Source organism: Mus caroli, chromosome 3, assembly GCF_900094665.2.
Source record: "Mus caroli chromosome 3, CAROLI_EIJ_v1.1, whole genome shotgun sequence".
Lineage (NCBI taxonomy): Eukaryota > Metazoa > Chordata > Mammalia > Rodentia > Muridae > Mus > Mus caroli.
The window spans coordinates 131633403-131645628 of NC_034572.1; the positions used below are offsets into that span (position 1 = coordinate 131633403).

Consider the following 12226-nt stretch of genomic DNA (forward strand, 5'->3'; position numbering starts at 1 on the left):
ACATATTCCCTCTCTCTCTCTCTTTTTATAAACACATCAGTATCCACTAAGTATGAACATGAGCCTTGGACTCTTATATTAAGAAATAAACCCCATTACACTTGAACCACAACATGTTAGAACCTTATACTAAAAGAATAATAGTTGTGGCCCAAGAATAGTTAATTACACACACACACACACACACACACACACACACTTTATACTAAAAGAATAATAGTTGTGGCCCAAGAATAGTTAATTACACACACACACACACACACACACACACATCTATATTAAATTAACATCCACCATTGGCACCGAGTGAAAATATACTCCTTTCTGGCTCATGAATTAAGGATAACTTTTACATTTTTTTCTTTTTGAAGAGGAAATGTGAATTTCTCCATAATGATCCCCAAACATGGAAACAGTGTAGGTTGCCAAAATTGGCTCAAATGTTAAAATTCCTGAGCAGTTTTCCCCTCAGTCTGAGTTTGGATTCGGCACTTAATTCTGATTATGGATGATTTTCTGGTTTTGGCCCTGCGATTAAGTACAAACACTATTATTACAGGAGAGGAAATGGAATTTAAATAAACATTTATTCTACAAGTATTCAAACTAACTACAAATAGAAATAGTCTTCTTTAATATTTATTTCTAGCATTATATGTAATTGTTTTTGAGACTTACATGTGCCACCATATAGAGGACGGGTTGGTTATTTTTAAAATTACTTTGATGTTCTGTCAGTGTGAAGCCCATCTTTGTTAAAGAACCACCCAGCACTCCTCTCTACCTTTGCTGTGTTAATGATAGAAAACTCTTTGAGGGCTGTGGCCTTTTGCACTCCTGGCTGACCCCGGTTTGCTGTGTTAAGGATAGAAAACTCTTTGAGGGCTGTGGCCTTTTGCACTCCTGGCTGACCCCGATTTTGGTGATCTGCTCACCACACTGTTGGACCCAAGAGGAGACTTTGGATTGAGATACTCTGTAACAGGTATTTGCTTCTTGTTTCTTCTTATAAACAGTGGGGTCTCCGCCCCTAAAATAGAAAAAAAAATCCAAATAAGATCATAGTCAAAAGGCTGAATATAACTTCTGCCTTGTTGTAACATTGAATGGCAAGGGTTAACAACAAAACAAGCACGGAGGTCAGATGAGTCAGAACCACTCAGGAGTCCTAACAGTCTATTCGTCTTTACTAAGTTCTCCTTCCGTGAGATCCTTCTTAGAGATGCTGATGGGAATAATTTAGAGTTGGTGATGTGTGAGGAGGGTGTTGGGGCAAGGATTGGACCAGTGAGATAAAGAGGACCTGTTGTTCCGACAGGTGAAACGAGAGAACACACATGCATCTTAGAGCAATCTAACGGCACTCCTTAGACCTCGGAGCTGCACAGCCATCCCCGACCCGGTGCAGTTTTGGAGATGCTGAATGCCAGCAGACAGAAGTAGCAGGATCTTGGAGGTCCTTGTTTAAGAGTTTATGTATCTAGGCGGGGTAAACCTGTGTGGGCTGCCAGGGAGACTTACGGTTGAATAGAGACTATCATGTAATAACTATGGTCCTATGATAACTATGAGTGAGGAATCGGAGGAGAGGTCAGGTCGAAAAAGGCAGGATTTGCCTTCCAATTCTAACTATACTTGCTGCTAAGGTAAAGAGCCGCTTCGCTGTTTGGTGAACTCTGTAGGCAAGTGCCAGGGTGTAGAAGGACCCTAGGGAACTCTACTTGGATAGACCTCTCATTCCTGGTCAAGAGAAACTTGGAGAAACAAGACAATTTTTTTTTTTTAAATTAGAGGCCTGTGGATATACTTGACAGTTGCTGTTACCCTCCAGAGCGCTCACTGTTGGCTACTCAGGACCAATGCAGGGCTTCCTAGGGCCCGTTGAGTCTCCCTTATCTAAAGTGCAGGCTGCTGCAGGGCTTCTGATGGGTCACATTGTTCTCCAGCTGCCTCACGGGTACCTGTTTGGCATTGCTGCGGCTGTATTCTTTTCTCTGGCTGATCTTCTTTACAATGAAACCGTTAAGGTCCATGCCAGCTAAGCTGTGCAGAGTTAGCCTGTGAAATGCTGAGTCTGTGTGGGTTGGCGATCCTGTCCAGTGCATGGAGGAACCACTTGCACCTCCTACATCTATGTCCTTAGGGTGTTTTGTCCCCAGGGACACATTTCTGTCAACTTTATCTCAATGTAAAACTGAGCAGGTGCATTCTGAGGAGCTGGAGCCGGAAAGCACTCCTAAACCTTACTGACTGTCCTTGAAAAGCATCGACCTTTAGCACACACTGATTTCCTTATGCCATCTGCAGTAACCACAAACTGTACTTAACCGCGTGACACCGGCTTGTTCCCTTCGGATCCTTGACTTGACGTTCTAAACCAGTTGGAGAAAGAAAAAGAATGTGAGAGATAGCAACAGACTTATAGCGTCACCAAGCTAATAAGGGCTGTCTCAAACACACTATCCTCAATGCTTGCTTTAAATACTTAACCAGTGACAGCTTACTTTGAGCAAATATCTAGCAGGCCTATAATAAGCCACTCACTGAAGAGGTCAGCTCTTACCATATCCTACTTTCTGACTCTATGGAAACGTAGTGGTGCAGACAAGTTAGAATGTATACTTTTCAAAGTAACATACTGTTTTTATCAGATTATTTCTGTAACTTTACATTTAACCCAACTCTTAGACGTTTAATTTTAAACCAACAAAATTGTCTCTCCTAGCCTGACACCTATCCCTTCAACATGTTATACATAAATAGATATGTGTTTCTTTGGTTTGTTGTTTGTGTTGTTTTCAAGACAGGGTCTTGCTATGTAGTCCAGGCTAGCTTTAAATTTGTAAACCTCTTGCTTCATCATCTCGGAGCTGAAATCACAGCTGTGTACCACCACACCCATCTCTGTTTCTTCTTCTATTACCACTGCAAGGTTTAAGATATATTTCTTTTAAAATAGTTTCCAAATGGCTTAGTTATTTTCCCCTCTCTGGAACTTCCCAGGAATATATCAGTGACAATCAGTTGAAGCAATTTATTTTTTTATCTTCAGTGCTTTATATTAAAATCATTCCTATATAATAGTTACATTTAACAAAATATGCAGCCAGGCGGTGGTGGCGCACGCCTTTAATCCCAGCACTTGGGAGGCAGAGGCAGGTGGATTTCTGAGTTCGAGGCCAGCCTGGTCTACAAAGTGAGTTCCAGGACAGCCAGGGCTACACAGAGAAACCCTGTCTCGAAACCCCCCCCCCAAAAAAATATGCAAAGAACTATTAATATTTTCAATTTCTGTTATGGTTTGCATATTTAAACCTTTTTAAAGCCCTTGGGGCTGGAAAGATAGTTCAATGGTTAAGAAAGCTCACAGACTTATAGAGGACCCAGGTTTGGTTCTCAGCACCCACAGCAAGAGGCTCACAACCTTCTATGACTCAGCTATAGGGTAATCTGATGCCCTCTTCTGGCCTCTGTGGACACTGCACTCATGTTCGTGTGCACGCAATCCAAAGTCCCCAAATCCACATTCTTTCAAATGAAAGCATGATCAGGCCTATCACAGCACTACCCCGGTCCCTGGTACCAACTTCTGTCTTAGTTAGGGTTTTACTGCTGTGAACAGACACCATGACCAAGACAAGTCTTATAAAAACAACATTTCATTGGGGCTGGCTTACAGGTTCAGAGGTTCAGTCCATTATCATCAAGCATGGCAGCATCCAGGCAGGCATGGCACAGGCAGAGCTGAGAGTTCGACATCTCACATGAGGGGAGGGGGCGTGGGTGCAGATTTAAAAATAACCTTAAAACGCCTTATTTTTTCCCTAGATTTCTAGATCTCTAGTCTTACTTAGTGGAAAGGGAATTTTTCTCAAAAAAGAAAGATTATTAGCTAGAGAACACAGCCATTGCCAAAATGTTCTAAACAGTGGAACTGAGAACAACTTTGTTACTATGTGTGAAAACGAAGGAAAACTATTACATATGTGCAGTCACTTGCTAGGTAGAGCTGAGACTTAAAACCTCAGAGGTTGAAAGAGAAAACAAGGAAGCCTGAAGACTTCATGTCACAGAGGTCCCCTGGTGGCCTCTCGATGTAATCACCTGGGTGGCCTCTGTGTTAAATCACCTGGTGGTTTCTGTGTTTAATCACCTGTGTAGCTGACGCTCTCTAGATCCAGTCAGCGCTTTCAGTTTTGCACGTGAGTTTTGCAGCAGTTTGGTTGTGGGTGTTCCGGAGGTGTACGGCTTCCTGGACTCTGCGGCTGGTTCTGTTGGGGTGTTTGTTCTGTGGCGAGTCAGCAGGTTTATCTCAGCTACCTCAGAATGAACCAGAGCTGATACCCATTCCTTTTCTGATTTGGAAAAAGGAAAAGGTTGGAGAGTATGGGTTACCGCTGTGATTGTTACATTGACTGGAAGCGCGTCATCGGCACACATTGATGTTGTTTCAGTGTTCACTGTGCCCCAGGAATGCACACAAATCTGCACCCCCTCACACATACACAGCCACACAAATATACACACATACATATTTTTTTTTAAAGAAGGAGTTGTTATTTGGGTAATTTATTAAATGTCACATTCTTTTAAAAGCCTCCCTCCTCCTCCCCCCACCCAAAGTAGAAAATTGCCCCCAAGTATTTTCCAATTAAAAGGTGGTCTGGAACTCTAAGCAAGGTGCTATTTTTCCAAAATGCTCCCCATTTTCAAAGCATGTGCTCCAGACCAACACCACCCATCAGTATCACCCCAGATCTTGTTACAAAAGGGATTCTTGGAGCCCCTGGAGGAGGTTTTGACTCAGTTTGATGATCAGCTAGTTTCAGGAGATCTGCTGTGTGCTGAGTGAATTGCCTTGCGTGGGACTGGTGTTTTCTTGACATATACGAGGGAAGCCCAAGGGAGGCCAAGAGACAACTGTGTCACTAGCTAAGATAAGTGCTCATAGCTATTAGGAGCCTGCAGCATGGAAGGCCATGCTGCTGCCGTCCACAGCAAAGGAAGGAAATGAGCCTGCATTCAGACTCACAGCGGCCTGAGGATGTGTTCATGGAGAGCCCGGGGATCTCACACAGCATGGAGGAGATGCAGAAGCAGCCTTAGCTGAGCACACACGGTTCTGTTCCTCTAATTAATTCAGTTTGAGATACACTCCATCGATTACCTGAATAGCCAGCACACAGGCATACAAGGTCTCTGGTAAGGAGCTCTGGGCAAATAATGTTTGCAATATTTACTTGCAAATGGCAAGTAGAAAGCTTCAGTTTGGCATATTCATCATCTGCCAATAACCTGAGGTCGGTCGGTGCCCACCCATGCTTGTCTTAACCTTACCTTTGTTGCTTGCTTGAAGCAGCCAGTTCAGAACCTCCGCCAGAGAGTCGGTATGTAAAATTTCAGAGAGCTTCGCCAGAATCTGACAGGGAACATTAGAGTCACATCTGAGGAAGTACCCGGTACCAGGCTCACACGGTTTCCTTGTCCTTCCTTAGAAGCTCATCTCCCCCAAAGTCACTCTGTGTACATGCTATTCTGGGACCCAGTTTGAGAGCCATATTTCACACAGTGCAAAGGGGGTCACAGAAGCCATCACCAGTACAAGGGATGTTTGCTGTGTGTCGTGCTGGGTCTGTGCGGTTCTAATGACTGCTAGGAGAAACTCATTTCAGGAAGTAGGTCCCTTATGGAGGCTTGAGATGAGGTCGGGCTGGGGAGGCTCTAGCAGGAATCGGTTGGTCACAGACATCACCCATTTGGCTGCTACTCTCCCTTCGTATGGCTAAGAAGGATGTGAATCGAGCTAGAGGTGTCTCAGTTCTATGAATTCAGTGTTGGCCAAGTGAGACAGGAATCGAAATCCCTTCAGTTAGCGAGAAACCTGGCTTGAGGTTCTGGAAGGGGATTTTGTTTACTCACCTCCCCCCCTCCCCCCCAAACTTCCCTGCAGCTAAGGGCTTTCCCTGTCACACTGTCCTTCCCTTTTGAAGAACAGAACTCCGGAGAGGAGAGCATTTTACAGATGGCATTCCACTGTCACCACTGTGCAGGTCTCCACTGAGAAGTCAGAAGTCCCAGCAGCACCCAGGGCAATGTGTCTCCTTCCTCTAGTTTTCAGCAGTTGGATCACAGCACATAGAAGTGATCTACCTTGAGTTTATCTTTCTTCAGGTTTCTGTCAACTTTAGGCGAATATTAGCCGCTAACTCTCCCCATAAATTATATGCTCTAATCTGTCCTTCTTCTGAGACTTCCGTTACACAAATATTAGAATACTCAATATATTCTGATGGCTCAATAGGGCTTGTTTATATTTGTGTCTACTTTAGTTTGGATAGCTTTTAGCTGCTCTGTGTTTAAATGTGTTAATGTTTATGTATATGGAGAGAGGGGGTGCAGGCATGTGCGCACATGCTTGTGGAAGCCAGAGGTTGACCTTGTGTGTCTTGCTCACTGTCCCCAGTTATAGTCTTACAGCAACTCATTCCTCTGGTGTGAAGTTTCTGGGTCTCATCTGACTTCTGGTGACCGAAGCACCTCTGCACTCTGGGATGTGTGATTGACAGGCAGCAGTTCCCAGGAGCTGTTCCTTCATTCCTTCTCTGCAGTTGGCTCTGTGCATGTAAAGGTCACTATGGTCCCAAAGACACTATTGGATATTTATGGAGCTTGTTCCTTCTAATTCCAGATACCTCAGTGCTCTCAAACTCTAAACCCTTTCCCATTGCAGTGGAGCCCTCTGCATTGTGGGCGCCTCGTCTCTGTACCATGAATGTGCCCCAGCAGAAGTCTGAGTTGAATACAGTAATTGCCCTAGTTGCATGGTCATGAAACTGTACTGTCAGTTGCCAAGTACCTGTTTCTGCCATGATTTACAGTGGGGGCTGTCCTGAGTGAATCTATCATCTTGTAACCGGTGTCATACCCCTGTGACACTGCTGTTCACTAGTCTGCGGTGCATGTGTGCATGTGTGCACGCACGAGTGTGTGCATGCATGAGCAGTGTGTGCGTACGAGTAGTGTGCATGCATGAGTGCATGTGCACATGCGTGTGCATGTGTGCGTGCGTGTGCTTGAGTTCATGCAGTTTCCAAACCGAGGATTGGAGAGCCCCGCCTCTCACCTTTATCTCCTGATCCAGGTAGTTGGGAATGTGCACGGTGTTCTCATTCCCATCCATCCTGTTGCTTGTCACGTCTGAGGACTGGAAGGCAGCCGCAGAGCACATCCTTGCGGATGTGAGTGGCTTTTTAGCTTTATGTTCAGCCTAAATCAAAGATACTGTATGATTGGCATGCAGTTTTACATTGGCAATTTCTACATAAATTAAATGCAAAACTAATAAGCTTTTAGCTTTGCTTAAATTTTTAAAATTACTTATATTTAACTCTCTCTGTCTCTGTGTATATGTGTGTGTGTGTGTGTGTGTGTATTTGAGAGTCTGCTTGCATAGGAACATGGCACGGTTACATGTGTGGTCACAGAACAACTTTTCAGGGAGTCCTGGGTGTCTACCACAGGTCACCAGGATTGGCAGCAAGTGCCTTTACACATGAACCCATCTCACATGCCAGAGAAACATTTTTCTTTAAGAAGAGAACCACAAAAGCAAAACAAGGTTAATAATTTAGAGGGTCCTTTAAATTCTACCAAACATTTGTGTCTGGAGACAAAGCACTTGGAAACATATTATTAACTTTGGTTGAAATCTCTTAAAGCTCTTGATGAGACTTGGCGATTACAGTTTAAATGTTTAGTGTGAAATCTTTTTGTATGTTGCTTTCCAGGGAACAATGAATCCCTACCCTAGCGAGATATGTTTTGAGTTGAGAAGATTTCTTTTATCACCAGGAAAGCAAGATCTATGTTCTGTCTCTGAATAAGATCAATGAGATATAAAAAGGTCAGGATATTGATGACAACTGATGAAAATTTAACATTTATCCTTGGGGAAGATGAACAAAACTTGTAAGCCTGGAGGCACACACACTATTCCAGCTAGCTTTATGTCAATTTGAAACAAGCTATAGTTATCTGCAAGGAAGAAATATCAAGTGAGAAAATGCCTCTGTAAGATCCAGCTGTAAGGCATTTTCCTAATAAGTGACTTCCTTAGGCTAACGGTTCTGGATTCTATAAAAATCCACAAGGAACAAGTCAGTAAGCAGCACTCCTCCATGGACTCTGCACCAGCGCCTGACTCCAGCTTCCTGCTGCCTTGGAGTCCTGCCTTCACGCCTTTTGATGATGAACTGTTTGTTATGCAGGTCAGCAGCGAGTGAAATAAACCCTTTACTCCCCACCTTGTTTTTGCTCCTGGTGTTTCGTCACAGCCGTGAGGATCCTAACTAGGACACACGTCAAGGGAGAAAAGGCACAAAGTGGTTTTATTCGGGACCAGAAGACAAACAATTGTACAGAGGTGAAATCATGAAAAAATATATTTTGTGAACAAATGCATCAGTAAATCCTAAAAGTTAAATGAAATAGACAAATTTCTTGGGGAAAAAAAAAAAGCAAGTTGCCTACGCTTACTAAAGACAGCATAAAAAGCCAACCTCTATCTAGGAAACAAAAGAAACAGAGTTTTTAGTTTAAAACTTTTGCCTAGAGGAAAGGTCCAAGCCTAGCTCACTTTCCAGGAGGATTTTAGCCATCACCTCAGGTTATCTAGAAGATTAAAGAGAGGCTCCCACCAATTGCATGGTGCCTGCATTGTCCTGAGAGCTAACCAGAAACCACAACTTTTCACAAACAAGGATTGAAGAATATTCAGCAGTATTTTATAGACAACACTCAGTACTAAGCCAACTCTTGTAACCCAGAATGCAAGGGAGGATTAATATTGGAAAACAGGCCTACACAATGCACCATATTCATAACCTGGTATCTCAAACTCGGAAAAATCAATTGGCAAGATTCATCCTCCATGTGTGGTAAAGTGTGGAAACGAGAGGGCCTCACAAGCGTCTGAGCAGACAAGAGACACAAGGCTTGGGCATCAGCTCCTGTTGTTTCTGTTTAACATACCCCAGGGGTTCAGCCATCACAGTAAAGCACAACAGAGATGTGCCGTGTGCACATTTGAAAATATTACAGAAAAATTAGAAATTTAGGCCTTACCAAAAGTAACAATTTTTGGAGGAGACATTGAAACAAAGGCAAGATTCAGAATTAAAGAAAACATCTGCAAAACACTCGTGGGAGAGGACTTAGATGACTGTGTAGGAAGCTTTCATACCACAATCACAGAAAGGCCAACAACTCAACTATAAAGACAGGCAAAAGCTTTGAACATCAAAAGCTAAAATTTGCAATCAAAGCTAAAACCATACAAGTAACACACACCAGTCCCTGGATTAGCAGGCTTGGATTTTGGGTTTTGGTTTTAAGGCAGCAGCCATACTTCAGCCTCCTCGTGCTAGGATGGCATACTGCAAGAACACTTCACTCCCATTAGCTAAAATCTAAAACCCATCAGACTACATTTAAGGAGGAAGTGGAGGAAATGAAACTCTGGACGCTGCTAAGGGAATGGACAAGGAAAACCACTTGGCCGTTCTTGAAAATGCAGCCACAAAACCACTGTAAGTGTACCTGCAGGTATGGACCGGGAGGGGGAGCAAGGACAAAAGCTTATAAAGGCTGTGTGTGTGTGTTCATCGCAGCTTGGTAAAAAGATGGGCATGACCAAGTGCCCGTCAACAGGCGACTTCAACCCCAGAGGCAACCGAGTCCCTCAGCATTAAGAACCAACATAGCAACTTCAGTAGATTTTTGAATAATCTTGCTGAGTGAAACTTACTCTTGAAAGAGAACTTGCACATGGTCTCATTTACATAACAATTAAAAGTCTGTGCCACCTTAGTGACATTTGGGGACGCACATGAGGAAACCTATGGAGTTGGTAGACACCTGCACACTTCAGTTTTGGGTGCTGCTTCCCGGGGGGAGGGGGGAGTTGTATATGTGTATTTGTCAGTGTGCATCAAATTGTGTATTGGGGATGTAAACACTTGGTATCTCTTTAGCTGTACTTTAATAGAGCTGTAAAATGGTAGGAAAGAGACTTCTGAGAAGCGCCATGAGGAAGATGGAATGCCAGAAGTCAGAAGTCAGAGTAAACTACAAAGCTTGCTGTGGGCAGCCAGTTCTTTACCTTATTTGTCACCAAGGGATTGTCTCTGGAAGTCTTGAAGCACTGGCTGGATTTTCTACATGGCTCTGAAAGAAATTGGGAAAATATATTTAAATTAAGTCAAACTGCCTTTTTATTCACAAAAATGCTTTATGAATTAGTTGCTAAAATAGCCTAGTCTATCTAAACTTAAATTAAGGTCAGCCCTGACCTATGTGTGCATGTGAGGAAACTTGTGATGTAAAACTGTGTATAATAACATTATACAAGTTCATTTGGGCTGGAGAGATGGCTCAGTGGTTAAGAGCACTGACTGCTCTTCCAGAGGTCCTGAGTTCGATTCCCAGCAACCACATGGTGGCTCATAACCATCTGTAATGGGATCCGATGCCCTGTTTCGGTGTGTGTGAAGACAGCTACATAAACCTAAAATAAATAAATAATTCTTAAAAAAATGAATGTTATACAAGTTCATTTACCTTTTTTTTTAAAAGGATACCTGATTCTGTTGCCAGCATAAGATGAAAATAGACTGCAAATTAACGTTCCTTCCTCTTCCTTCCCTCCCACCCTTTCTTCCTCCTGTCCCACCTCACACCACTACCCAGGCTGACCTGAGAACCTCCTGCTCAACTTCCCAAGTGACTAGAGTTGCAGGTCTCTTCCAGCAGCCCTGGCTACCCCAAGGTTTCAGTTAAACTGACTGTAAAAGCAGAACCTTACTGTATGTTTCTTATGCATGTCCCTGTCACTTATGTTTCACAGACAATGCATATGTTTTGTTTGCCCCGAAGACAGAAGATTTGCTCTGGGCTATAGTTGTATTCTTTGTCTCTCATCTTCCAACCCTATTGCTCATTGTGATCTAACTAAATCCCTCTCAGCCTGAAACCATCCACAGCTTTGCTTAGCCTCCTGTCTACTGACATGAAGATGATGTCTTTTCTAAGCAAAGTCATAGTTATGCACCATTTTTTTTAAAAAGTAAACTTTTTGTGCACAGTCCCCAGAGTAACTAAATTTATCAGTTCTGTCTGAAGAAAGATTGTTACCTTCTGGTAATGAACAGCGTTCTGGTTGGTGAGTGTGTTCAGTTAGTGCTCCCTTGCTGGAAACAGAACCTACTCTGTTTTAAGAAAAAAATTTAATATAAGGAACTGACCATGTGTAATTACATTGGAAGGACTGGGGTATAAACTTCTGTCCTGAGATCTAGAAGTCAGATTGACAGCCTGACCCAACCTAGAATCACCTAGGAAGAGTCGCAGGAAGGAATTCTCTAGAGCAGGTTGGCCTGTGAGCATGTCTATGAGGCAGCGCCTTAACTGTCTTAGTGGATGTGGGATGACAAAGCCTGAAAGTGGGTAGAACCATTTCCTGGTTTGGTCATTCAATTCTATCATATTAAGAAGACTAACTGATTTATTTCTATTCCATTGACCAACCTGTCTGTCTCTGTACCAATATCAGCTTTTATCACTATTGCTCTGTAGTACAGCTTGAGGTCGGTCAGGGATGGTGATTTCCCCCAGCTGTTCTTTTATTGTTAAGAATTGTTTTTGCTATCCTGGGATTTTTGTTTTTCCAGATGAAATTGAGAATTGCTCTTTTCACATCTGTGAGGAATTGTGTTGGAATTTTGATGGGGGTTGCATTGAATCTGTAGATTGCTTTTGGTAAGATGGCCATTTTTACTATGTTAATCCTACCAATCTGTGAGCATGGGAGTTCTCTCCATTTTCTGAGGTTGTCTTCAATTTCTTTCTTGAGAGACTTGAAGGTCTTGTCGTATAGATCTTTCACTTGTTTAGTTAGAGTTACACTACTTGTATAAAGGAAGGCTACTGATTTGTTTGAGTTAGTTTTATATCCAGCCACTTTGCTGAAGTTGTTTATCAGTTCTTTGGCAGAATTTTTGGGGTCACTTATGTATACATCATATCATCAGCAAATTGTGATACCTTCACTTCTTTGCCAGTTTGTATCTCCTTGATCTCCTTTTGTTGTTTTATTGCTCTAGCTAGAACTTTGAGTACTATATTGAATAAATATGGAGGGAGTGCGCAGCCACAAGCTCATTCTTTTCTC

At 42.9% G+C, this 12226-nt stretch overlaps 1 protein-coding gene across 1 annotated transcript; it reads right to left on the reverse strand.

The window, feature by feature from the left end:
* Positions 1 to 636: 636 nt before the first annotated feature.
* Positions 637 to 11246, reverse strand: C3H4orf17 (chromosome 3 C4orf17 homolog). The gene is made up of 7 exons (XM_021158654.1): positions 11191 to 11246; positions 10160 to 10224; positions 7124 to 7267; positions 5338 to 5419; positions 4154 to 4355; positions 2329 to 2372; positions 637 to 1030 (listed from the first exon to the last, which is right to left on the reverse strand). The coding sequence occupies exons 3-7, from the start codon at positions 7226 to 7228 to the stop codon at positions 861 to 863; spliced, it is 603 nt and encodes a 200-aa protein (XP_021014313.1). The 5' UTR covers positions 7229 to 7267; positions 10160 to 10224; positions 11191 to 11246; the 3' UTR covers positions 637 to 860.
* Positions 11247 to 12226: the final 980 nt, after the last annotated feature.